At 49.2% G+C, this 27,500-nt stretch overlaps 1 protein-coding gene across 2 annotated transcripts in view; it reads right to left on the reverse strand.

Moving 5' to 3' along the window:
- Positions 1-27,500, reverse strand: part of pex14 (peroxisomal biogenesis factor 14) — an 85,267-nt gene that overhangs the window by 29,611 nt on the left and 28,156 nt on the right. For both annotated transcript variants that reach the window (XM_061257814.1, XM_061257815.1), the window contains exons 3-4: positions 15,222-15,306; positions 839-970 (exon numbers count right to left, since the gene is read on the reverse strand). In XM_061257814.1, coding sequence (XP_061113798.1) covers positions 839-970; positions 15,222-15,306 — 217 coding nt within the window. The remainder of the gene's footprint in view (positions 1-838; positions 971-15,221; positions 15,307-27,500) is intronic.

Below are 27,500 nucleotides of genomic sequence, written 5' to 3' on the forward strand. Positions count from 1 at the left end.
GATGCGGGTCCCAGCACGTCGTCGCCGTAACAAGGACATCAAAGAGAGGTAGCCCCCTCTTTTCGGAATGACCCTCGTACAAGACTCCCTTGCTCTCACCTCATTATGCAGCTCTCTTATAGCCGTTTTGATATAAAACCCCCCACTATAGTGAGGCCAGAGCCTAACTACATGGCCATCCCATCAACATCACTTTCATTACAAAACATGAGATGCCAGGGGAGTCAAGGACGGCAGGGTAATAAATGAGGGTGGAATACATCTGGAATCATTGTCATACGGGTTAAGCATTATGCGCACTTCATTCTGCATTGGTAAATCAGCGGACAGCACTCATAACCCGGCGGGGTAATAAAGATACAGGTGGCGAGCCTAAGCGAAGTCCCCCCTCGTTTCCTGGGAGTGAAGGAGGAGATTTGTGTTGGGGGGGAGAGAGAGGCCCAATGATAACGCCCCGGCGGTGACACATTCAGGGTATAATTGGAGATTTCGGTCTCCTCTTCGTGATTACCTTTTTGTTCGCAATTGGTTTGTTTACCGTATATTTGTATTCAGAAATTGAATACAATCGACAGTTCACAAAATCCCACTGAAATAGATACTTGTTTTTCTGTATTCACGTCTAGGCTAGACGGCTGAGACGGGCAAGTTTTGCTCGATTAAAAGGAGGTGGGAGATGACTCAACCTTGACACCAACGCTTGGGCCTTGACACCAACACTAACAGAAGCCCCTGATACCGGGAACGTTTTTCCCCAAGGTGTAAAATGAACACTGACCGTAATTGGTCAATAAGAAACACCCAAGATGGCACTCGGGTTTGGGGAGGGGTCACTCACTGTAGGGGACGGGGGCCAGCTGAGGGGGGTGGAGGATGTGTGAGGGGCCCGCAGGGGCCGGGGCCAGGGCCAGGGGCTCCTCTGTGCTGCCCGAACGCTGGATGGCCAACTCTACCTCCTCATCCGTCAGACCTGCAATGAAAGAGAAGGGTAGGGGGTCAGATAAAATAAATAAGTCAAATAAAATGTCATAAAAAACATGAGTGCACACAACACACACATACACTCACACTATCGCACACACACAGGTGTGTACAAGCGCATGCACACACACACACACACACTTATATGTGTGTGCGTGCACACACACCTGCCCAATTTGACCACTCCCAAATTCTAGACTTCCAAAACACTAAACTTCCCCCTGCCCCATCTACGCTATGGAGACACACAGACAGGGCTAATAGCCCCATAACAAGCCTCTCTTTCAGGAGCCAGACCCTCACCTCTGAGAGAAACCTGGATAAGCCACGACCTCTTTCGGGCTATCGAGGCTGGAACACACATTCCCATTACTACAGCACTAGGCTTGCAAAATAAGAGTCTGTCCACTTATGGAGCGATATTTCCCAGGTGTAGCTTTCATAAACCCCAGACACAGAAAATGCATTATTTTAATTTCTTCATTGTAATGTAAATGTATTACATAATTTTGAAAATGCCAATATAATTAAATCTTCAGATCTTTTTTAATGATTTTAGTGATGATTAAATTGCAAAGAGCTCCCTGGTGGGAAAAAAAAGAAAAAAAAAAATCTAATATGAACATTTCCTTTTGTGCAAAGAGCGGGGTTTCACTTCCAATCACACACCGTCACGGGCGGGTCCTGCGGAGCGCTGGCGTCTGAACAAAGGGGTCTGCGGAGCCATCGATAGGCTCACGAGCACACTAACCGCCCAGCACGCCACTCCCAAACACACCGACCGACCGGCGTCTGTTCAGCCCTGCTCCCAAACACACCGCTCAGCGTCTGTTCAGCCCTGCTCCCAAACACACCGACCGACCGGCGTCTGTTCAGCCCTGCTCCCAAACACACCGCCCGGCGTCTGTTCAGCCCTGCTCCCAAACACACCGACCGACCGGCGTCTGTTCAGCCCTGCTCCCAAACACACCGACCGACCGGCGTCTGTTCAGCCCTGCTCCCAAACACACCGACCGCCCGGCGTCTGTTCAGCCCTGCTCCCAAACACACCGACCGACCAGCGTCTGTTCAGCCCTGTTCCCAAACACACCGCCCAGCGTCTGTTCAGCCCTGCTCCCCAACACACCACCCAGCGTCTGTTCAGCCCTGCTCCCCAACACACCACCCAGCGTCTGTTCAGCCCTGCTCCCAAACACACCGCCCAGCGTCTGTTCAGCCCTGCTCCCCAACACACCACCCAGCGTCTGTTCAGCCCTGTTCCCAAACACACCGCCCAGCGTCTGTTCAGCCCTGCTCCCCAACACACCACCCAGCGTCTGTTCAGCCCTGCTCCCCAACACACCGCCCAGCGTCTGTTCAGCCCTGCTCCCCAACACACCACCCAGCGTCTGTTCAGCCCTGCTCCCCAACACACCACCCAGCGTCTGTTCAGCCCTGCTCCCAAACACACCGCCCAGCGTTTGTTCAGCCCTGCTCCCAAACACACCGCCCATGTCTGTTCAGCCCTGCTCCCAAACACACCGCCCATGTCTGTTCAGCCCTGCTCCCCAACACACCACCCAGCGTCTGTTCAGCCCTGCTCCCAAACACACCACCCAGCGTCTGTTCAGCCCTGCTCCCCAACACACCACCCAGCGTCTGTTCAGCCCTGCTCCCAAACACACCACCCAGCGTCTGTTCAGCCCTGCTCCCAAACACACCGCCCAGCGTTTGTTCAGCCCTGCTCCCAAACACACCGCCCATGTCTGTTCAGCCCTGCTCCCAAACACACCGCCCATGTCTGTTCAGCCCTGCTCCCCAACACACCACCCAGCGTCTGTTCAGCCCTGCTCCCAAACACACCACCCAGCGTCTGTTCAGCCCTGCTCCCAAACACACCGCCCATGTCTGTTCAGCCCTGCTCCCCAACACACCACCCAGCGTCTGTTCAGCCCTGCTCCCAAACACACCACCCAGCGTCTGTTCAGCCCTGCTCCCAAACACACCGCCCAGCGTTTGTTCAGCCCTGCTCCCAAACACACCGCCCAGCGTCTGTTCAGCCCTGCTCCCAAACACACCGCCCAGCGTTTGTTCAGCCCTGCTCCCAAACACACCGCCCAGCGTCTGTTCAGCCCTGCTCCCAAACACACCGCCCAGCGTCTGTTCAGCCCTGTTCCCAAACACACCGCCCAGCGTCTGTTCAGCCCTGCTCCCCAACACACCACCCAGCGTCTGTTCAGCCCTGCTCCCCAACACACCGCCCAGCGTCTGTTCAGCCCTGCTCCCCAACACACCACCCAGCGTCTGTTCAGCCCTGCTCCCCAACACACCACCCAGCGTCTGTTCAGCCCTGCTCCCAAACACACCGCCCAGCGTTTGTTCAGCCCTGCTCCCAAACACACCGCCCATGTCTGTTCAGCCCTGCTCCCAAACACACCGCCCATGTCTGTTCAGCCCTGCTCCCCAACACACCACCCAGCGTCTGTTCAGCCCTGCTCCCAAACACACCACCCAGCGTCTGTTCAGCCCTGCTCCCAAACACACCGCCCATGTCTGTTCAGCCCTGCTCCCCAACACACCACCCAGCGTCTGTTCAGCCCTGCTCCCAAACACACCACCCAGCGTCTGTTCAGCCCTGCTCCCAAACACACCGCCCAGCGTTTGTTCAGCCCTGCTCCCAAACACACCGCCCAGCGTCTGTTCAGCCCTGCTCCCAAACACACCGCCCAGCGTTTGTTCAGCCCTGCTCCCAAACACACCGCCCAGCGTCTGTTCAGCCCTGCTCCCAAACACACCGCCCAGCGTTTGTTCAGCCCTGCTCCCAAACACACACCGCCCAGCGTCTGTTCAGCCCTGCTCCCAAACACACCGCCCAGCGTCTATTCAGCCCTGCTCCCCAACACACTGCCCAGCGTCTATTCAGCCCTGCTCCCAAACACACCGCCCAGCGTCTGTTCAGCCCTGCTCCCCAACACACCGCCCAGCGTCTGTTCAGCCCTGCTCCCAAACACACCGCCCAGTGTCTGTTCAGCCCTGCTCCCAAACACACCGACCACTGTCTGTTCAGCCCTGCTCCCAAACACACGGACCACTGTCTGTTCAGCCCTGCTCCCCAACACACCGCCCAGCGTCTGTTCAGCCCTGCTCCCAAACACACCGCCCAGTGTCTGTTCAGTCCTGCTCCCAAACACACCGACCACTGTCTGTTCAGCCCTGCTCCCAAACACACGGACCACTGTCTGTTCAGCCCTGCTCCCAAACACACCGACCACTGTCTGTTCAGCCCTGCTCCCAAACACACGGACCACTGTCTGTTCAGCCCTGCTCCCAAACACACGGACCACTGTCTGTTCAGCCCTGCTCCCAAACACACGGACCACTGTCTGTTCAGCCCTGCTCCCTAACACACCGACCACTGTCTGTTCAGCCCTGCTCCCAAACACACGGACCACTGTCTGTTCAGCCCTGCTCCCAAACACACCGCCCAGCGTTTGTTCAGCCCTGCTCCCAAACACACCGCCCAGCGTCTGTTCAGCCCTGCTCCCAAACACACCGCCCAGCGTCTATTCAGCCCTGCTCCCAAACACACCGCCCAGCGTCTGTTCAGCCCTGCTCCCCAACACACCGCCCAGCGTCTGTTCAGCCCTGCTCCCAAACACACCGCCCAGTGTCTGTTCAGTCCTGCTCCCAAACACACCGACCACTGTCTGTTCAGCCCTGCTCCCAAACACACGGACCACTGTCTGTTCAGCCCTGCTCCCAAACACACCGACCACTGTCTGTTCAGCCCTGCTCCCAAACACACGGACCACTGTCTGTTCAGCCCTGCTCCCAAACACACGGACCACTGTCTGTTCAGCCCTGCTCCCAAACACACCGACCACTGTCTGTTCAGCCCTGCTCCCAAACACACGGACCACTGTCTGTTCAGCCCTGCTCCCAAACACACGGACCACTGTCTGTTCAGCCCTGCTCCCAAACACACCGACCACTGTCTGTTCAGCCCTGCTCCCAAACACACCGACCACTGTCTGTTCAGCCCTGCTCCCAAACACACGGACCACTGTCTGTTCAGCCCCGCTCCCAAACACACCGCCCACTGTCTGTTCAGCCCTGCTCCCAAACACACGGACCACTGTCTGTTCAGCCCTGCTCCCAAACACACGGACCACTGTCTGTTCAGCCCTGCTCCCAAACACACAGACCACTGTCTGTTCAGCCCTGCTCCCAAACACACGGACCACTGTCTGTTCAGCCCTGCTCCCAAACACACGGACCACTGTCTGTTCAGCCCTGCTCCCAAACACACGGACCACTGTCTGTTCAGCCCTGCTCCCAAACACACCGACTGGCGTCTGTTCAGCCCTGCTCCCAAACACACAGACTGGTATCTGTTCAGCCCTGCGCTTCACGGCAGCCCAGCCCCTCCATGAGAGAGGGGGAAAGGGCGGGCGGGGAGGGACGGCGGGCTGCTAAACGAGCGCTCCCATGCCCAGTAAAGCGACAGTGAGCGGAGGCTCTCCTGCAGCAGAACAATGGGCCCAGCGGTGGAGCGATGTGGGCCAGGGAACCGGGGTGGAGCCATTCTTCAGCCATAGATTCAGCTCCGCTTTCCTCCCCCACCGCGCGGCGTTTCTGAACGCCTTTTAAACCGCTAACTATTTGTTTAGCTCACACTCACAGGGAAGGGGGGGCAGTTTTCATGTAACACAAACCCCACCACCCCCCCCAGCAGCAGTCTCCTACTGCCGGCTGCCCGCGGTGATTTATTCAGAGACTGTTCCAGGTCGTTCCAAACTCCTGCTCGCCGCTGTAAAAAAGAACAATGCCTCGAGAGGTTCGCTTGAAAAGAGCCATTTTAAGAGGAACAGCAAGACGTGGCCTATGGCAGAAATTATAGCGAGGGCCCGGGTCGCGCTTCCTTCTGCAAGGTGACTCACAGGAAACGGGCTGCATCCCCTGCACATAAACCATCGCCAAACCTACACGCGGCGTCGCTGGATGTTAACAGTCGTCTTTCAGTTTAACTCAGCGTCGCACCACGCGGCTAACGGGGGCGAAAGCCCCTGTGAACGTCAGCGCACAGACGCCTCAGAGCCAACGCAGGCCTGACAGGGGTGGGTGCTTAAACTTATGAGAGAAGCCTGGGCCTCAGAGCCAAAGCAGACCTGAAGATGGGTGCTTAAACTTCTGAGAAAAGACTTTGCTCAGATCTACAGGAGAGAGAGGCAGCCCCTGAGAGGTCACTGCAGAGGACGGACGGACGGACGGACGGACGGACGGACGGACAGACAGACGGACAGACAGACACAGTTCTCCGGATGCAACGCGGCTCTCTCCTTCTCAAAGGGACGTTAACGCGATTTACAACTCCGCCCGCTTTGTTAAGGCAAATGTTTATTCACATTTATGGCTCTTTAGGAAGCGGCGCGGGCGGGGGCGCGGGCGGGGGCGGGGGCGGGGGCGGGGGCGGGCACGTCGGAGCCGGGGGGGCGATGTCGGGAAGTGAACTCCGGGCCCAGGAAAGTGCATTAAAGGCTCCGGACAGTCCACCAAGGCCGGGGAGCGGGAGAGGGGAGTGCCAGGAACCGCCCGCCCCCCGACGGCTCGCTCCACGCAGGCCGCCGCGTCCAGTAAGCAGTAATGTGTCCCGCCCGGGATCCCAGGATTCCTGCGACCGCAGCAGACTCCTGAGCGTCTGCCCGTGGGATGAGGCGCGCGCCCTCTCCTCACAGGGGAAGGGAGCAGCGCCGCCGTCTTAAGCACCTTCATAAATTTGCCTTTTTTTAAATTTTGCCCTGCCGAGCACGATAAATCCCCCTGCCCCCCTGCCCCCCCTCGCCCCCCGTCCCGCAATTTTAACCCTTTCTAAATATTTACACTGCCATACGTAGCGCCTCCCCGCAGTACCGTGCGTGGAGATGAAACGCATGCGAACGCGCGGGCGGATATATTTCCCCCTGTTAAATTTAAGCCCGCGCGGCCGTCCCCGTCCACATGATAAACTCTGATAACTCCGTTTGTTACGAGGGAGAGGGGAGACAAACCAAGGCTGGATGAAGAAGGGGAGGGGAAAAAAAAAACAAAAAAAAAACAAGGCAAGAACAAATTTCACATTTGAAAAAGGAAACTCACAAAAAGAGAGAGAGGAGGAGAAAAAAAAAAAAGGCTAAATTTATTACTGTTTCCAAAACCTGTGGAATGACCCCTCAGACCCCTATTTCGGATCGACCTGCTCCCAGATGAATTTTTTTAAAGATATAAATTACATCTAATGACGACACCGTAAAAAGGAACAATAATGGAAAGCTATTCTGTATTTCATTATGCGGTATTATTTGCCGCACCTGATACACACAGGGCTGTTTATGAGTCTGCGTATTAGCAGATGCTCAGCCCAGGCATTCGGCTCTGACCTTGCCATTCTCATTGGGGCATGAAATTACGGCAGTGGCACCTCGATATTACAGCTATAAATACTGTAAACTGCATATCTGGGCAACGTTTTCTATTGTCTTTCAACATAAACCTGATCGGTATTTATTTAAAGGAAAACCCATTGTGCGTCACGTTATTTACGGCTCTATTTTCCAGCCTTTTATTCGCAGGGCTGTTTTTTTTTTTTTCCCAAAGGCGAAGAGGCGACAGGCCCCCTCCATAAAAAAAGCATTTCTCCGATTCTGGCACTTCTGAACTTTATGGGTTAAGAACAAGCTCGGACAGCCAATTATAAAATTGCTTACTAAAATATTTTGGGTGCTAAAAGGTGAATGCTGTTTTATTGTCTCACCGCTGGCAGAATTATTAAGTTGTCCTTGAATGAAGATTACTTACATTTTGAATATGAAATTTGAAGAAGAGAAAAAAGAAGTGTCAGAGGGTTGTAAATAGATGGAGGTCAGTGGGTTATTGAGATGGGGAAGGCAACTTTAACCCGTTTCTAACGCTGATCCTACCCGCCCTGACGGGCCGTTTGTGTCCCCAGGAATTGCACCATTGCTTGACAATTGCACGCTCTAAATAATGAGCGTTCTCATAGCTTATTCATTTATGTATTAAAAAGAGGTCTCCGCGCTCATTTCCCTGCTTTATCGCCTCCCGCTGATGACAGAGTGTGGGAGACCGGGGGCTAGGTGGCGCCGTGGAGTTATTTATCACCACATCAATCCCCCCCTCTCCCTCCGCGGCAGGCCTTGGCCGTAGCTATCTCTGTCCGAGGGGTTAGTCACGTGACCTCCCCTGCCGACGGCGCCCTATCAATGCCGAGGGCCATGAGCCACATCCGCTCGAAGGCAACGAAGGTGTCGCTCCAGCAAACGGGCCTAGCGCGTTTTATAACTTACTTCAATACTGTTGACAGACCCAAAATTGAAACCCTTTTTTTTTTTTTTTTGCACTTTATTAATGACTGTTATTTGCATAACAATTAGCTTTGAAAGGATAAGTAGGATTGGTCCTGGTGACATCACAATGGACACTGTATTTTGACATATTATAGAAATGTAAAAAGTGTGAAACCAAGTTAATACGTAGTGAAGCATTGTTATGGGTGTTTGGGCATAGCTACCTGAAACGATAAGCTGATGACATGTACAGAAGTGGGCTGGATTGTCTTAAAATAGGACATCATACCACACAGTACACTGTTCCATACAGCCACGGCCATCTCCACACAACCAGCCCTGCGGTCCTCCAGGGAGGGAGGGTTTCACTACGCAGGGCATTACAAGGAGTTCCACAAATGCTGGCTGTCCACCAAATGGCCAACTACACACCTCAGTTTGACAGGCTACTGTTAGACACATATCTGGCTGGCTGCTCAAAACCCTGGCGTTACCTGCCTCATCCCATAAACCTTTTACTGGTGTAAGGACACAAAACAGTATGTGATGTTTCTAAACTGAACATCCCTGGTGGTGTAACAGTCACTACTAGCAACTGAAAGCAACAGTTCTTGAGCAGTTAGTATCAGCTCCCCTGCTCCAGGGGTAGCCTGACCAGCAGCAAACTGCCTGACTCTAACTGTGCAGAGACTGTTCCTGGCATAGTAACAGTGCAGCTAAGCAGCAGAGTGAAAAGCAGCAGTGTTTTGCAGGACACAGGAGCAGGACTGCCATCACAATACATCACTGGACTCTGGAGCAGATGAGAACAGAAGAAAAAATTCTGTGGAGAATACACACAACATTTTAGACAGAGAAAATATTATCCTTCAGCGAATTCTATTCCTCATATGGACATGACCAGCACACGGGTGTTCCTCCAGGGAGTATTGCTGAATAAAACAGGTCACAGCGTCCTGACATTTCAATCCCTCAAAAAGTACAGACACACGTCGACCGAAAGGGGCTTAATTAATGCTCGTATTCACGTGTTCCTGGAACATTCAAGCCAAGAAACCTGATGAAATTCCCCAAAGTCCATCACCATTCCATCCCTACAGCACATTGTTTTTGTTTAAGATTGTTGAACAATCTTAATGAAGGCAGTTTAAATTCTTTTTTGTTTTTTTAAACTGCGGGAGGCGTCGGAACATTAACGCGAGGAGTTGCGAAAATCGTCAGTTACAAAAGAAGACGGTTGAGGTGCGCGCACGCTGACAACAAAACAGCCACAGCGCACCGAAGCCTTCGAGGGGAGAGGGCGCGTGGGGGGGGGGGGCTAAGAGGACGGTTATTTTTTTTAAAAAGGCCCCACTCGGGCGCACATTACGGCACAAATGGGCGAGTAAATAATGCGAGGAGCGGAGATTATGGTGTAAGGAATGCGCAGCGCGCAATCAGAGCCGCGGCTCCCGCCCTCGGCCCGCGTCCGGCGGAACGTTCCGGCACCGCCGCCGGAATCCAATTTAAATTCCACTCTGCCAGGAGATGCTATTGTTTCATTTTATGTGAGCTTTGACATTTCTGGCTGTTAATACCCAGAGAAATCAGGAAATATTTACATAAATATGACATTAAACTGTATTAGGAATTAAGAGGGACATATATTTGCGCGTGCGTCGGGAGGATGGGGGGTTGTTCACAGGGTCACAGTAATGGGGAGGGTTGGGGGGATGGGGGGTGGTGGAGGGGGGGCAGGGGGTGGACAGCGCGCTCTATATCGCCCCCTCTGTGACATCGACATGGCGTATCCACACCAGGCACGACTCCGCGCTGTAGTTCCCACAGCACTTAGAGCTACGCTAACCACGCAGCAGGCCCGATAATCGCACACAGAGACGGAGAGTGGGCAACAGAAACCTGAGCATCATACCGAACCCCGTCCTGGGAAATCTGCTGTCGTCACGGTTACAGGCCGGCGGTTTTTCTGAGAAGGACGTGTAAACAATTTTTACGAAAAAATTTTTTTTTAAACTGCCACATTTTTTCTCTGACTAAAAACAAGAACCGCATCTACGGCCCTGTTACCGTCAGCACAAACACAAACAGGGGCCGGTTCTTCCTTCTGGTAAACGGCACGGCCGCGCGCATCAGGACCACGCCTGTTCCACCAGCGTTCACGGGAGCCGACGCGGTGCGCCGGTTTCCGGGGAGCGTGGTCGTGTTTTCTGTCACGCGTGTCCCGCTCTGGTTTCCGGGTCTTCAGTTCCTCCTGGGCGGATGAGATCCCCCACGCTCCCCCCTGCTCAAGGTTAGGTTTTGGAGGAGCGAAGACTGATTAGTCAATTACACCCGAGCTTCTCAGGAAGAGCGACATGCATCCGAATAAATTGAAACTTTTAAATGCGGCGCATAATTCAGAGGAACGTGCATAAACAAGATGGATTCCGTGCCCGGCGACTTTAAACCCGACTGCAGTTTAAGCAATATGAATCATTTCCACAAAATGCTGCTATATTTAATTCTTATTACCGTGACCCAGGCCTAACCCTAACCCTAATTAATGGGTATTAGCAATAAACAGGGAAAATGAAAGGTCACCCCCATTATAATTAAGCTGCCACTCCCGGTACAGTATTTAAGGCACGTTTTAATATGAAGCGTGCCAATCAAACTCGAATCTGGAGCGCAATGTATTCATAAAAAAGTTCAAATGACAGAAATAACTTATTGGGCAGCCTGTCGTCATGACGAGAAACAGGAAGGGGGGCCGGTGGCTTCTGTGAACTCAGCAGGATACGAGAGAGAAAGGGAAATTTTATGTGAAACTTAATAAACTTAAATTGACTTCGGATTACTCAGCACTTTGCGGTGAAGATTACTCCCCCCCCCCCCCCCCCCCCCCCACCTCCCCCACTTCAAATTGGAAGAGTCACTTACAAACTAATTCAGCGTTGTGACATAATTGCATCTTTCAAGGTGAAGTTCCGTTGAGATGGCCTTTTGCTGACAAGAGGCCATTTTCCCCAACATGCAAATTCACGGCCGGATTTTTTTTTAGTTCCTTTTTTTTTTACAACCCGACACTACTCAAGTCTGTCAGGGGCAGAGGAATTAGAGAGAGAACCCTTGAGCCGGCGAAACGCATGTCATCGGCTGCCAACCCTCATCTCCACGGTAACTGCAGGTTCTGTTGTGCAACTCGCATCGCTCAACAATTATCAGGACTGCTTGTGATTAGTACACCGGCCCACTTTATAATCATACAGGATATGTTGTTTTTCTTTTTTATTTAATCTGATTTTAAATGCGAGGAGATGCTGGTAGTCTGAAGCAGGCAGAGGCCTACCCTCTCGACCACACACGGAAACAGGGACAAACAGCCTGGCGTGAATAAAGATAAATAATATTATTAAGAGCCGGCATTCACTCCACTGCTGGAAATGTGCGTGCCATTTAGCCCCGAGTGACATCAATAGCCGCGCAGTTGTGAGGATTGGTAATTAAAAGGCTAGTGGCCTGGAAATTGTGCCCTCGTTTGATGGAACTCAAACCCCCATATATTAGAAAAAACATCAAATTACAAAAGCAATATTAGGTTTTTGAGGACGTATTGACGCGGGATGACCTCCCTGGGGAGGCCTGGCGTTCACGGTCCCGGGTCACGTGGACATGCGTGTGATTACATCCCGCGCAGCGGGCGCTGCACCCCCCGGCACGGATCTGTGCGCTAGGGACATGGAGGAATCACGAAAAACATATAAATATCCTCAAAAATGAACGGCACACAACCATCGTTTGCCACCTCTGGAACTGTTGGCCTGAAGATAACATCGCCATGGACTGCGTCTTATTTGTGTACGTACACAACGAGTGGACAGATGGACCGGAGACAGTGCTCTACAGGGACTGAGTCCAGGCCTCCACCAGTGAAATCAATGGCTTGTATATTTGAGCAGGATGAAGATCGCAGGCGGAAAAGGACGGATATTAAGCATCGGTGCCCATTTGGACACTCAGAATGGACAGGGCACCAATCTCACACACGGCAGCACATAGACTGCCCTGCAACGCAGCCGTGTCTGGCCCAATGGCCTAGAAAACATCAAACCACACAAAAGCAGTAGCTACACAGGTACTAGGGAGAGAACAGATACTTCACCTGATATTAAAATGTAAACGTTTCTCCAAAAGGGCTCCAGTATTAGACACGGCTTACCGTAGGATCTCAAGGAGCCGTGTTTAATGTCATATCATACACAGCACCATCATTTAGGTAAGCACCACACGCCAAATATTACAACTATTAAGAACAAGCTCAGCAGAAATGTCTACCTGACGCGGCCTCAGCAACGCGCAGGCAATCTAAGGTGAGCTTACACCAGGCATACATTTCTAGCAGAAACATTTTATGCAAATAGGTCTGTCAGTTTGCCATCAGGAGCATAAAGACAATATTCTCCACAGTAAAGCGCTCGTGACCCCGATTGTCAAACCTGTTATTAACGCCAAATGGAAGCAGGCAGCGCGCTCCCGCGTTCCGGCCGAACGTGCCACTTCTCCGGCTCCTGGCCGCTCGGGAGGCTGCGGCCCAACCCATTTGACTAGGGAAATTTGTTCACTAAAATATCACGGCAAGATGGAGCATAAATAATTGATGCTCTATTAGTGCCCTTGCAGAAGAGATATTTTAAAGAAAGAAAAAAAAGAAAAAAGAAAAAGAAAAAGATCCGCTCTTCTCTGAACACACCTTGGTTTAAAAACTCATTCAAGCCTGGCTCAGTGCACGGCGTACGTGGGACTAAACACAGCTCTGCGTGTGGTTTCACAACCGGCATAAAAGCGTCTTTTAAGGAAAAAAAAATAAAAAAATAAAATGAATATTTTATTCACGGGAACTTCAGTCGTGAATTATAAATAAAGGCAAATTGTTGATAATGAGAGACGCGGACCGGGGGGGGGGGGGGGATGCTGAAGACACTGGAGTCGGAGCGGGGCTCGCCGACGTGAAGAACAGCAGCCGGCAGCGATGGATTTCAGCTCAGGTTACCTCTTCTGGTCATGGAGCTTTTAGGCCCGCTTTCCAGCGGCCTGACGATACGGCCCAAATCCCCCCCAGCTCTTACGATTAATTAGTCCCTGAAGTACGACGGCTCCTCCCGTAAAGAATTGGGAGGGTTTCGCGTGCCGTGGAGCTGCAGCGGTGGGGCCGAGGAGAGGGGGGAAATGAAAGCCTGAAATGAAAGAGAGCATCCCTGGCCCCGCACCTGCCCGGGCCCGCCCGCCCGCCCGCCACGGGGCCACGGGAGAGCACTGAAACCGGCCTTTTTAATATGGCGTCGTCTCGTAAGCAATTACGCCACAGCGTTTAAAACGCTTAAATGGCTTCCCACGGTTTGCCGCGGCGTGATGTATAAAACCTCACGACGCTCTGAGGGACTGGGGGTCTGAGCCGCACATCCTGCGGACGACAGACCTGACTGCCGGTGGTGGTGTCACGGAAATGCGGCATGTTCTGCTTTCCTCCAAGAAGAAAATTAACATTTGCTTCGATTTAAGAGATTAATACAAACGGGCCCACACGCTGCTGTGTGCCAGCGCAGGTCTGAGGACAGAAGTCCTGCGGATGGGAGACGACACTGCTGTGCTGGAAGTGATACAGGCTTACAGCAGCACGGCTTTGGCTTCGAGAACAAAATAAATGATCACTTTAATTTACAAGGGAAAAAAAAAACACAATAGGGAAAAAAAAAAAAACTGCAATTTAATCCAGAGGAGAAAACTAAAACTAAATTCACATGTATTTTCTCCCCATAAGCTGCACTTTGAGCCACCACACAGATCAGACGCAGAGGAACGATGGAAAAAGTCCATATTGTGGGTTCAGGGGTGTCGTACGCTGTTCAAACTCTTTAACCCGGCCTTCCTCCCCCCTCCGCCTCCCCCTCCCCCGCTCATGGCAACTGTTCAATGCAACTTTCCGCTGCGGTGCCGTGTATTTCTGAGAACGGCTAAATTAAGTAAAAGCTTCACAATGCTGGGAGCAAACATGATTGACAATTCCACTGAAAGTGCCGGAGAGTTTGTCAATATTCATTCTCTGTAGCCCAAAGAAGCGTCGTGGTTGGTGGGTCATTTATCCACCGAGGCAACACCCCCCCACCCCCACCCTGCCCGCGCACCCCCCGCCCCCGCCCGACCCCCCCAGGGCACCCGGCCACGGCCTCCACCTTTGACCTCTGAAAACAGATGACCTCATCAGCCGGACATCTCCAGCCACTGTCCATCAGACGGTGCCTGTGCCTCTCAAATATTGGATTTCTGCTGAGGATTTATGCCAGCAAGGAATTCTACACGGGAAATAGTGTTTGTGCGTGTAAAATGTTTTTCTTTCTACCCCAAAATGAGGGCTGGGTTGACAATATCAAGGCATTTCCATAACATACGAGTATATATGATGCAAAATAATCTAAAGCATTGATATGCTCATATGCCCAGAGACATCAATGAACTGAAAACTGATAAACACTCAGCTTCCCTGTGACGCCATTTACTCAGACTTTTGGCGTTAAATATTGTATATACGTGAAGGAGGAATTCCATGCACCTGCAGTGATGCTTTATACACAACTGAGAATTAATCAAATAAACAACAAATCAGGTATAAAATATCACACATATTAACAGCTGCTACACAATCTCAAATTTGTAAGGGCTCAGGTTTACGCAAGAGATGTGCATGTGAACCTGAAAAAACGTAAAGCTTGGTTAACTGTTCAGTGAATTTAAAGCTGAACGGGCCATTTTTAAAACGGAGCGAACCCACGTGGGCCCAGAACCCCGAAACGAGCCAACTGCACACATGGTGTTAAAACTGAAAAGCTTTTGTGCGATCGGTGTTCGCAGGAACGCCGTAACTCAGAGCTGGGATGACCTCACCTTTCTTCTTCAGGAAGGCTCTTCGGGTTGCCAAGGGACTCTGGCGGACTTTGCCGTTCTGTAAGAATTTCACCGCCGTGGCGATCTGCGAAAGGAGAGATCGAAGGGACATTTTAGGCTGAGCCGTGACCCGCCGTCTTCCCCCCGTTCCCGGTTCCCGGCCCCCGGGTTTCGACGGGGGGGGCGAACTGCAGGGAGACGGTTTCGCTTTAAGAGCGGAAGCTCCCTTCAAACCGAGCGGGAAAAAGGCGGACTGTCCGCGGCGCGGAAAAACGCAAGCTCCAGACGGGGATGAGACAGCCCAACTCTATAAGTCTGTTTAATTGGTCGGTAACTTCTGACAGATTCCCAAAAGTGTGCACACGAGGACTCCCCCCCACGCAGGCAGGCCAGGAGCAGATCCGCAGTGATAGAATTAGCCCATCAGGGTTAGCCGAACAAATGGAGTCTGGAGTTTAATTTGCTATTACCCTCTTTAAGACAAATTCTCCACCTAGAGTGCGCAGGGAAAGAAAATCTATACTTAATGTTGGAGTGCTCATCTGTATCTAATATCTAAAGAATACTTTGCTCAAAAACTTCAGTAATTCCCAAGGTTAAAAATACACTGTGATCAAATCATGAAAGCAGACCGTTGTAATGACTTAAAAAGTTAATGCACTAGAAAATTAAATAGCACCGGCGTACAGTCCCTGAAGTTGTAAGTGCATGGCATTTATCGATTCCTCTGTGTTTTTTAACCAAAGACGTCTCATCCCAGCTTCCCACCTTAGCAAGTTTTTTTTTTTTTTCCCCAAGAATTAAAAAAGTGCTTCCTTTAGTACTCTTAAAACATGAATGTGAATTGGGCACTGCAGGTCCGAAGTGGTGCTTTTAAAATATGGATGTACGAGAATAATACCTGCTCGAAGCGGCGGAGAGAGAGGGGGAAAGGTACGACGTGGACGCCTCGTTATCGCACCTGCGGTCCCCGTCATTCAATTGTAAGAGTCATCCCTCTAATAGGTTGAAAGGTTCTGATTACTGTTCTTTTCTTAAAGTGGCAAAAGATAAAAAGTGATTGAGTATGCTGCCTGTCCATAATTCGTTTTGTATAATGCATTGCATATACTAAAGGCCCGTTTTAAATCCAAAAATGATTACATTTTCAAAAACAGCTGAAGATCACACAACAGAGAGTGCCCGTCTAAATGACCGTATCCCTCTTCTTTAACGGAAAGACAAATCGTGCGGGGAAGATGGCTGCCGATAAAGGGGAACCTCCGCGATTTTCCCCGGCCTGTAACGTCCAATAAAACCCGTCGTTAGCAATGCATCAGAGACGACAGCCTACCCAAAAATTATTTAACCTATGGAAGAGACCGAGGTCAAATAACTGTCCGTTTCAAAACCAACAGATTTGACTTGATATCTTTATTTTGAACATGTAAAATAGTAACAAAACAGAAACGGTAGTTAAAAACAGATGAACGAGATAATCAGCAAAAAAAGACATCATCAATTCCCTCCACCAGCACTAAAACTAAAACCTGTTTACATGTGCGAAAAAGGAGTAGGAAGAAATAACACTAATGTACTCATTCCCCTTTCATCAATCAATTATGAAACCAAAAAAAAAAAAAAAACTATCCAAAAGGGGGAATTATTCAGCAGACCGCAGAGACGGCCCAGACAAGTCCGATAAATAAACATAAGCCACATCTCTCAAACTTAACAAATACATTTAAAAGATTTAAGTGCGCGGTACTCTAGTGTTGCCGTGACATTAGTGTGACCTTTGAAGCGCACGAGGACTACACGGGCGGTGTGGAAATTCCTGGATCTCGATATGCTAAAGGCTCATTACACCCAGTCACCCGGAACCGCCATTGTGACAAGCAGATTAAACAACGGGCAGAGCCAATCCCCCGCTGCAAGGCTGAGAAACAGAGCTACAAACAAACAAACAAACAAACAAACCGACAAACACACACACAAACAAACACACAAATAAATACTTAAAACTGGATAAACTACGGGTTTGGTGACAGTACGGTTTGAGTTCTGTTTCGAGAGGTTTCATTTGACAAAATATGTTGAGTTGAGTTGAGTCAATAGCAGAGCTGAGTCATTAGTGTGTGAGAAATGACAGGGAAGTGTGCGAGAACCCCACAGAGAGAGAGAGCAGCTCTGCCGGTTCCTTAAAAAACGTCTCAAACGAAAACTATAATCACTTCCGCCAAACCGATATGCATTTACATCATTACAACTGTTGATAGCTTTAGACTGATTTTTTTTTTTTTCTAACTGAAAAAAAAAGAAAAAGAAAAAAAAGAAGAAAATCAATTGTAAACATAGCCTGGAAATGATCTTGACATTGACTGGCATTTTGATCAGTACAAATAGGCTTATATTATTATTGCCATCGGAAAAGAGAAGATTACAGTGTGAACACACTGAAGACAAACGATGGTGAAACCGTATACTTCTCAAGTAAAAACTGCAGATTCAGCAGGATTCATTTTTCACCATTCTGTACGACTCCTGTTAGTCAATTATTATTATTATAAATAGTTACACAGTCAATGTGTTCGATTAGTTTGTTGTACAATTAGAGATTCTCATTTGAATTTGAACTACAGTTGACAACCGCATTTCAGTGGGATGTCAAAGAGCTTTGTGTGGTTGTTAAGTTATGTTTTAAATGTATGATTTGTTTGGAACTGGTGTTATAGATTTAACACAACACGTGTTAAAGCAATATTGTTTGTATTATCCCTTCCTTACTGTGCACTAATTTTAAAAAGGTGGACATACTGAACGTGTGAAAACACTCAATGTTACTTTAAAAAGTCCTTGCTTCCCATTAAACTGAAATAGCAGCTTAAATACTAGAACGTGTCTGAATGTGGTCATCACATACTGACACAAATACACATATGCTGAGTAAATTTCATGTTTAGCGTTTTGCACTTCTTAAACAAATCATTTAAACTAATGTTTCTGATTTTAAACAAATAATCTTAAAAACCATAAACAAGAAAATCAAACAAAATAAGTGCAGGAAAAAATACTGTCAAAACTATTTCAGAACATTGCACATTGGATTTAGGGAAGGAAAGGGAAGGGCAAAAAAAAGAAAGAAAAAAGTTTAGCTAATTTCTCTGAAAACGGGTACGTGCAAAATTAACATTGTGTTCCTAGCAGAAGGGGGTGGGGTGTCCATTACCGAGAGAGAGTTGTGTAGGATCTTCTGGGGCATGAAAAGTGCTTATTTCTTTACGGATGACGTAGCTGCTTTAGGCAAGTTACACCCAGACATCTCAATCAATTATAACCACATTGCACAGGTTTTAGTCTTGTCTAGTTATTGACGTATAGATCATTGTTGTTGTAGCATAGGGAAGTACACACATTCTGCTTGCAAAGAGGTCTGTTTCACCCTTGTATGTGCCGTTACGCATCTGATTGGACAGGCGAAATATCAACTTGGATTAAAAGGCGGGACCATCCACGGCTGCTTTTGCGAATACCGGTAATATATTTCTTGGTTCATAACCATTATTTTCTAATGCGTCTTCTAAGGCTAAAATTGCTAATGCACCAAAGTGCTCCCTCATCTTAACCAATAATCTTTACAAATGAGATAAGCAATAAAGTGTCAGGTATAAGTGAAAAAGAGGAGAAAACTCAATCAGTGGAGAACTGCCACATTAAACAGTGCGCTCCAAGACCGCTGAGCTTGACGAGAGAACGGGGTTTCGCAAATCGCCGGGCGCCCTTATTGAGTTTGAATCGGACTCAGATTTAACGATGCACTTTTCTTGACATTTTCGCCCTCAAAATTTATATCCGAAAATGAGAAGAAATCGGATTTCATCCGGGGAGGGGGGGTGGGGCAGTAAGGCCAATTCTTCTCAGGAAGTGGCACCATGACATCACAAGGAGCAATGTCTTCTTTACTGCACATGCCTAAACTACTCTGTCTCTTCACTTTTTGTTTCTGAGATTGAATATTTTACTCTGTTTACTTAATTGGATTAGAAAATGACAAGAGAGATTACAAAAAGCAAATCACACAATTATTTATTCTGTCCTGGATTGGGAGCCTTTTAGAAATACTGCAAGGCGTTGTTTCAAAGGGACTGGTACCATGGCAATGGTATAAATTTCGCCAAAATAAAAAACTTTCTGAAGTATTGGAAAATAAATCATCTGAAAGGCCTAGGGAACATGCTTTAAAGTACAAACTTCCTTCTGCCCCTTAGCTGCTTAGAGCCAAAAAAAATCATTTGATCTTTTAAAATACGATTATACCAATCTTTTAAATAAAAATTCTGAGCGATAAAACATAAAAGGGTCGTTCCACTCAGCGATTTTGCCACAGAAACACCACATATGAAACAGAATATTTCCTGAGTGGCTCATTTGGGGTCAGCAGAAGCCTGATTCATTTCATGGTTTGAGGATCCAACGCAAACTACTAAAAGCTGATCCAACATGGAGAATATGGCATTGTGAAATGAAATTCTGTAACATGAAAGTCATATTGGCGTACATGAGGGAGTAGAGCAGTCCCAGTACTGTTACACCCATACACATCTGGGCAAAGACTAGTAGGGAACCAGCCTTTGATTCAAACAGCATTTATCCTTAAATTTGACTCATAATTCAAAGCAGGTGCTGGATTTCCCCCTCATCACCCGATACAAGCACACGTTTGACAAGTGATAATCAAACTAACCTGTTTCTGAACGTTTATCAATTTCTCTTTGCAAATGAAAGTTAAGGACAGAATCCTGCTGCCAGAATCCTGGCCTATGTCCCAGAGCCATAGCCAGCAGGCCTGCATATTACGGACCCCCACCGAAATCTTAGCCAGGTAGACCCATTGGGATTACTTGAAGTTTGAAGGAAACCATTTTATTCGTAAATTAAAGCCAGGTTCTTATAAGTTCCAGATTGTTAGATTGTACTGTTTATGCGTTCTGCAAGCACCCCTGTCCTGGCTTTTAAACACAGGAATTCAGTTTAAGCACCTTCGTTAAGGGCATGCCAACAGTGCTCAACCTGTGTAGCAGGGCGGCCTGTGTAGTGGTTAAGGTACATGACTGGGTCCCGCAAGGTCGGTGGTTCGATCCCTGGAGTAGCCACGATAAGATCCGCACAGCCGTTGGGCCCTTGAGCAAGGCCCTTAACCCTGCATTGCTCCAGGGGAGGATCGTCTCCCGCTTAGTCCAATCAACTGTACATCACTCTGGATAAGTCTGCCAAATGCCATTAATGTAATGCAATGAACCTACTTCTGGTTACAAATCCAGTAACCAATACGGCCTGACAGAAAGAGTTGGCACAAATAATTATTTTTTTGAAAAAACTGGTACATGCTGTGTGTGCAGTTTGGTGTGGTTGCTGTCAATGTGACTCTGTTCTATGGCAGCGAAGGGCACACGCGTGTTTGTGTGTAATTACCGCTACTCCAGGAGAAGGAGAGATCATGTCGGAGTGCGCGGGCGTGTGAGCAAGGCGTGGCGGGGGGGGGGGGTGGTGGTGGCGGAGGACCACGCTAAAAGGAAATCATTAGCAAGTCTAGGATCCCGCCTCAGTGTGAATCAATTCATTTCAAATTGCCCTGTACATTTGTGGAGAGGCATCACTGATATAATAAAAGGCTCATAGACAAGGAGAAATTGTGTTAAGCCGGTCTCAAATTCCTCCCAAACAACGGTTTGGAGGGGGGAGAGAAAGAGCAAGAGGAAAAAAAAGTGAGAAAAAAAAGAATGAAGCTCTATTTTAATTAGCTGGCTCCGTGAGTGATTCGATAACGGGGGCCAAGTTGCTTTAGATGCTTTCAGTGCGATGGGCCACTGATACTGGAACCCTGAAGATGGAATGGGCTTTTGATGCAATTAGGTATTTCCCTCTTCCTCTAACAAGCCGATGTACTGCACGGTGTTTTTCATCTTTTAAAAGTACATCTTTAAATGGCCTTCTAATTATGACACGTCTTTTCCGCCTGAAAGGACCTTTAGAGGGGAGGGGCGGCCCAAGGGAGCGCAGGGCACGGCGGGCGGAGTCCGAACTGACCTTCAGTACACACGCCCTGCCCCAGCACAGAGAGAGCACCACACCCTCCCCTCAGACACACAGGAGTCTGTACTGACCCTCTGTACACACGCCCTGCCCCAGTCCAGAGAGAGAACCACCCCACCCCTTAAACATGCAGGAGTCAAACTGACCCTCTGTACACATGCCCTGCCCCAGTCCAGAGAGAGAACCACCCCACCCCTTAAACATGCAGGAGTCAAACTGACCCTCTGTACACATGCCCTGCCCCAGTCCAGAGAGAGAACCACCCCACCCCCCTTAAACATTTATTAATTCATTCATTATCCTAACCCGCTTATCCTGAACTGGGTCGCAGGGGGCTGGAGCCAATCCCAGCATACATTGGGCGAAAGGCAGGAATACACCCTGGACAGGTCGCCAGTCCATCGCAGGGCACACACACCATTCACTCACACACTCATACCTATGGGGCAATTTAGACTCTCCAATCAGCCTAACCTGCATGTCTTTGGACTGTGGGAGGAAACCGGAGTACCCGGAGGAAACCCACGCGAACACGGGGAGAACATGCAAACTCCGCACAGAGAGGCCCCGGCCCATGGGGATTCGAACCCAGGACCTCCTTGCTGTGAGGCGGCAGTGCTACCCACTGCACCATCCGTGCCGCCCACTCACAAACACTTGATAATGCTAAATACAACTCTTTTGTTTGTTGTGCAGTTGTCATCCACTACAATGGACAGCACTTCCCCCCCATACGGACAGTACAGTGCAGCTTTGTGTACTTTCATACCGTCTCACAGACGGAAGGTCCAGGTTCATAAACCTATGCAAGAAAGTTAAGGATAAACATTATATAAACTTTAGTGAATGGAATTTATAATAGTTATGATTTTAATCGCTTTTATAGACATAATTACTCAGCCATTTTGGCAAAAATAAAATAATGAAGAGCCATTAATACAATATGACTAATATATTTCTCATATAAATGAGAAAGAACAGTCTAATCTAATCACTAAGGAGATTTCTTCCTAACCTGAAAAACAATTATCTTCTGCAAGACATTGGGTTTTTCATCATAAAGATGGCGGGTTTATACTCATTAAAGACTACGATGTTCTAAAAGGAACTATTGGAACTAAAAGGTCAAAAAGATTATTGTACAAGGGAAAAACAAAGTCACGGAAAACTCTATTGACATTTGTTTCTGGAAGATAAAAATAACTGATGTTAACTGGGCGAGTGTGACTACATATGCGTGTGTGTGTGTGTGTGTGTGTGTGTGTGTGTGTGTGTGTGTGCGCGTGAGTGTGTGTGTGTGTGTGTGTGTGCGTGTGCGTGTGTGTGCGTGCGTGTGCATGCGCATGTGTCTGTATTCGGTACTCAGTGGAACAAAACATGAAATCAATTGCACACTATGCAGAAAAAAAAGTGGAAAAAAAAAACCTTTTTTTAATTGAAGTGCTAGTCCTTCACCATCCTGGTGGTGAGTGTCTAGTTCAGGGGTCATGACGCTCGACCCCCACAGCCTGGGCTGGCTGGGGAAGAGCTGTGAGCCCCTGTCACTGCTTCACCATGTGGCTGTCAGGATACACAACACTCACACAACACTCACACAAGCCATCAGCCCCTATACGCCAGACTTTCACTCATACCTACAGGCAGAACTTTTTACTCAGGCTCAAAATGGCTTCCTTGACCGTCACAACTGGCACAACTCTCGCCCTCATGTTGACAAACGCAAGAAGCCTAGAAGCAGGACTAGACACTGAAAGCTTTCTTATACCAGCACTAAGGAAGTGATTGAATACACCTGACTAATCAGAAAGAGCAGAGAAGCTAACTGTCCAATTACTTTGGATCCCCTAAATTGGTATAAAAGCGGATGTCATTTCTAAATGGATCGCCCAGTATGGATGAAAATAGCCTCAAATTAAAGGTGACCGTCTGCACTTTAACCTCATATTCATGATTTCTTTCCTCATCCAATCTTCTGGAGTACAGAGCTAAAAATAACAGAAATTGTACCAGTTCCCAAGTGCGTACAGACTGCACTGAATGTGAGAATAATGCTGTTTTTGGAGCCGGCATTGCAGCCAAACGCGAGCCTCAACCCTGCAGCTTTCATTCAAGAGAAAACGTGTCAACTTTGTGTTCGGTGGTTTGTTTGCTGTTACAAGAGCGCAGAGGACGTTTCTGTGTGGCGAATTCCATGTCATAATGATTTAGACAAGCTTATTAAGCTCACTGTAGGCCCGATATGGAACGATCCATCAATACTTTATTGGCATTCTGGGAGAATGAGAATGTTGCCATGCGGCGGTTAAATCCTGGATATTTAACCCCTTGAAGAGTAGGTTTTTTGGAATGTTTTTTTTCCTAAATTCCACATCAGAGTTCCAGAACGCCATTGCTTTCAATTATCAGCATTACATTACATTACATTACATTACATTACGTGGCATTTGGCAGATGCTCTTATCCAGAGCGACGTACAACCAGTTAAGTTAAGAACATTGTAATTACATATGTGATCTTACACCGAAAAGGGTTAAAGCATTGTCTTTTGTACAGAACGCCTTTCACCTGAAACTTTAATTGAGCTTCAACTCTGAAAGAACAGGGACTTCCTGATAGACACGCGGTCTGACTGATGTTCGGCGAGAACACGCAAAGGAATGCCGTGTCAGTGAAAAATAAACTCAGCACAAAGTGTCCCAAATGGACCCTGAAAGCATGTCATCAGCAGACATCCATAAAACAACAGCCCTCTTTTAGGATCAGCACCCTGGGAATCTCCCGAAACCAGGAGAAGGGTACTGACCCAGGGGCACAGACCCCCCCGTCCATCCAGATCTCACTCACTCTCGCACCCTACAGCAGGATAGCCCAAACCTGTCTCTCTCTCACCCTACAGCAGGGTAGCCCAAACCTGTCTCTCTCTCTCTCTCTCACCCTCTCACCCTATAGCAGGATAGCCCAAACCTGTCTCTCTCTCTCTCTCTCACCCTCTCACCCTATAGCAGGATAGCCCAAACCTGTCTCTCTCTCTCACCCTCTCACCCTATAGCAGGATAGCCCAAACCTGTCTCTCTCTCTCTCTCTCACCCTCTCACCCTATAGCAGGATAGCCCAAACCTGTCTCTCTCTCACCCTACAGCAGGGTAGCCCAAACCTGTCTCTCTCTCACCCTACAGCAGGATAGCCCAAACCTGTCTCTCTCTCTCTCTCTCACCCTCTCACCCTATAGCAGGATAGCCCAAACCTGTCTCTCTCTCTCTCTCTCACCCTCTCACCCTATAGCAGGATAGCCCAAACCTGTCTCTCTCTCTCTCTCTCACCCTCTCACCCTATAGCAGGATAGCCCAAACCTGTCTCTCTCTCTCTCTCTCACCCTCTCACCCTATAGCAGGATAGCCCAAACCTGTCTCTCTCTCACCCTACAGCAGGGTAGCCCAAACCTGTCTCTCTCTCACCCTACAGCAGGATAGCCCAAACCTGTCTCTCTCTCTCTCTCTCACCCTCTCACCCTATAGAAGGATAGCCCAAACCTGTCTCTCTCTCTCTCTCTCACCCTCTCACCCTATAGCAGGATAGCCCAAACCTGTCTCTCTCTCACCCTACAGCAGGGTAGCCCAAACCTGTCTCTCTTTCACCCTATAGCAGGATAGCCCAAACCTGTCTCTCTCTCACCCTACAGCAGGATAGCCCAAACCTGTCTCTCTCTTACCCTCTCACCCTACAGCAGGGTAGCCCAAACCTGTCTCTCTTTCACCCTATAGCAGGACAGCCCAAACCTGTCTCACTCTCACCCTATAGCAGGATAGCCCAAACCTGTCTCTCTCTCACCCTACAGCAGGACAGCCCCTCTCACTCTCTCACTTTCAGAAGTATTTAACCCACTCCTCCTCCTCCAGGTGAAAGGCCCAGAGTAGGACCCAGTCTGGCTGAGGGCTAAAGGTCAGGGGCAGGGGTCAGGGGTCAGGGGGGGAGACTAAACGGCGTAACTCTGGCTCAAGAAGGGGAGCAGCACCGCACAGTAAACTACTCCACCACCACCATCACCGCGGAAACATCCGCTGCCTCTCAGTGCCAATCCCGTAATGGATACTTCCTCTGCCCCTCGATTGGTCAAAATGTTTTCATACAATAATTTAATTCAGAAACACTTTTACAAAGCAAGAGTAATCAATTTTAATTAGTTGATTTTTCTTTTTTTTTTTTTTTTTTTTTCAATCGCATAAAATTTAATGTACTGCCATCGATCTCCTTTGTTCTTTAATGCAGTGCTGCTTTCCTGTAATCCGAGGCTGGCTTTACTGTTTTTTTTTTTTTTTTACTTTTACAGTCAATGATGACATTCAGTGACAGACTACACCGCGGGTCTTGCAGGTCCGAGAGAGGGCAGGACCGGGGAAAGTACAGTCCCCCCGCATAAACACGCATGCACACCCGCTGCCTAGACAGGCAACTCCAATCACTCATATGTACTAAAAGACACATACAAATGCGTATAGATTCTAACACATTCATTTAACCGCACACAAAGTCTTTAACAAAGACAGAGAAATTGTGTTAGCTACATACAGTCACTCTCACACAGGCAGACACTGAGCAGACATTCTTGCGTTAGACACAGACATGCTGTATACACACACACATACACACACACACGCACACACACGGCATGCACGGAATCACAATCTCTTATATAGGTGTGCTTCAGACACGCACACGTTTACACACACAACACGGGTTCACGCACCGCCTCGGCAGCTAAACCCAGTGCTAAGCCACACAGGCGGTACACACGGGGTGCTACGCACTAGCGCTACACACTGGATCTCTGTCCTTTACTCCAACGAGAAACCACAACCCTTCACTTCCAATTAGCTGACTGAAGACAAACGGAAACATCACCAGGGGCAACGGCGTGGAGCCTGCGCCCGAACGACAGGCCACGCCACGCAAGTCTGCGCTGTGGCACGCTACACGCTACGCGCTACACGCTACACGCTACACGCTACGCACTACACGCTACGCACTACACGCTACATGCTACACGCTACAGCCCACACTGCCGAGGGCTCTGCCTTCTCTATAGGCCCGGAGGAGACGAGGGGTCTGTCGACATGGAGCCACCGTGACCAGGCCCAGGTAGGCTGCAGCTGCTGGAGTATAATGCAAAGCCGCCATTTTGTCAAAGTTCAGGGAAAAAAAAAAAAAAAAAGGAAGCAAGCGGTGTACAGAGACACCCTCTCCAGCCACACCCTGAGGGACACCGCCAGCGGCTGATACCAGGTTGACGGTTTTTATTTTATTCCAATAAAGGCGCTGAACTAGTTTCTGCTCAGCGCATGAGCGTCTGAAGTTTTTATCTGTTATGTTGTGATTCTTCAAGAACACCTTTGCAGCACCTGGTGTTCACCTCGTCCTGATTTCTTTTTTTGTAGATCATGTGGCGTCTCTCGCCTCTTGTTACTCGATATACACATTCACTTTTCAGATCAACGTGACAACGGAGACTCAACAATCAATTACCGCTTTCAGATTCCTCTCCACTGCTGCCAAATGGCCCCCGCTTCCTTCCCTCTGTACTAAAACAGAAGCGCTAATCGCCGAGTCTTAGATCAACAACTGCGCGGCCCTCAAAAGGCTAAGAGCCGGTGGCGGGACCCGCTCTCTCGCAGGGTGACCCTGTCCTGTGTGAGCCGCACGGAGCGGAGCAGCCTCTCCTGGGCTGAGTCTCTGAAGATTAACACCGCCATCTACTGGCGGAGGGCGGCGCTGCGGACGGGGCCGGAGGGGTCTCCGCGGCTCACTGTCCCAGTCGGGAGCCGTCAGGGCCGATTAGGCCCCGGACCCCGCACAACGAGCGGTTAAACGGGCCCCTCAGCCCGAAACCACCAGCTGCACCAGGCCGACTCCGAACAAGCGAGGCGTATTCGGCCGGAGGTGAGACGTTCCCACGCGGTCGGGGGGAACAACCGAACCAGGTGCGAAGACGAGGAGTGGCAGGCCTTTCTACGAGTAACCTGACATAGCCTGTTCAGACGAGGGCAGCGCAGACATATAAGGTCAGCGCGAGTGGATTTCCTTCATCACGATATGACGGAGGAGGCCAGGAATGGGCTCCCCCACAGGGCCTGAGAGACACACCTGTACGGGGCATATCTCCACCACTGCCGAGGGCACACATAAAAGGGGGTTTTCCGTACAGGTAACTCC

Source organism: Conger conger, chromosome 10, assembly GCF_963514075.1.
Source record: "Conger conger chromosome 10, fConCon1.1, whole genome shotgun sequence".
In the NCBI taxonomy this organism is placed as follows: Eukaryota; Metazoa; Chordata; class Actinopteri; order Anguilliformes; family Congridae; genus Conger; species Conger conger.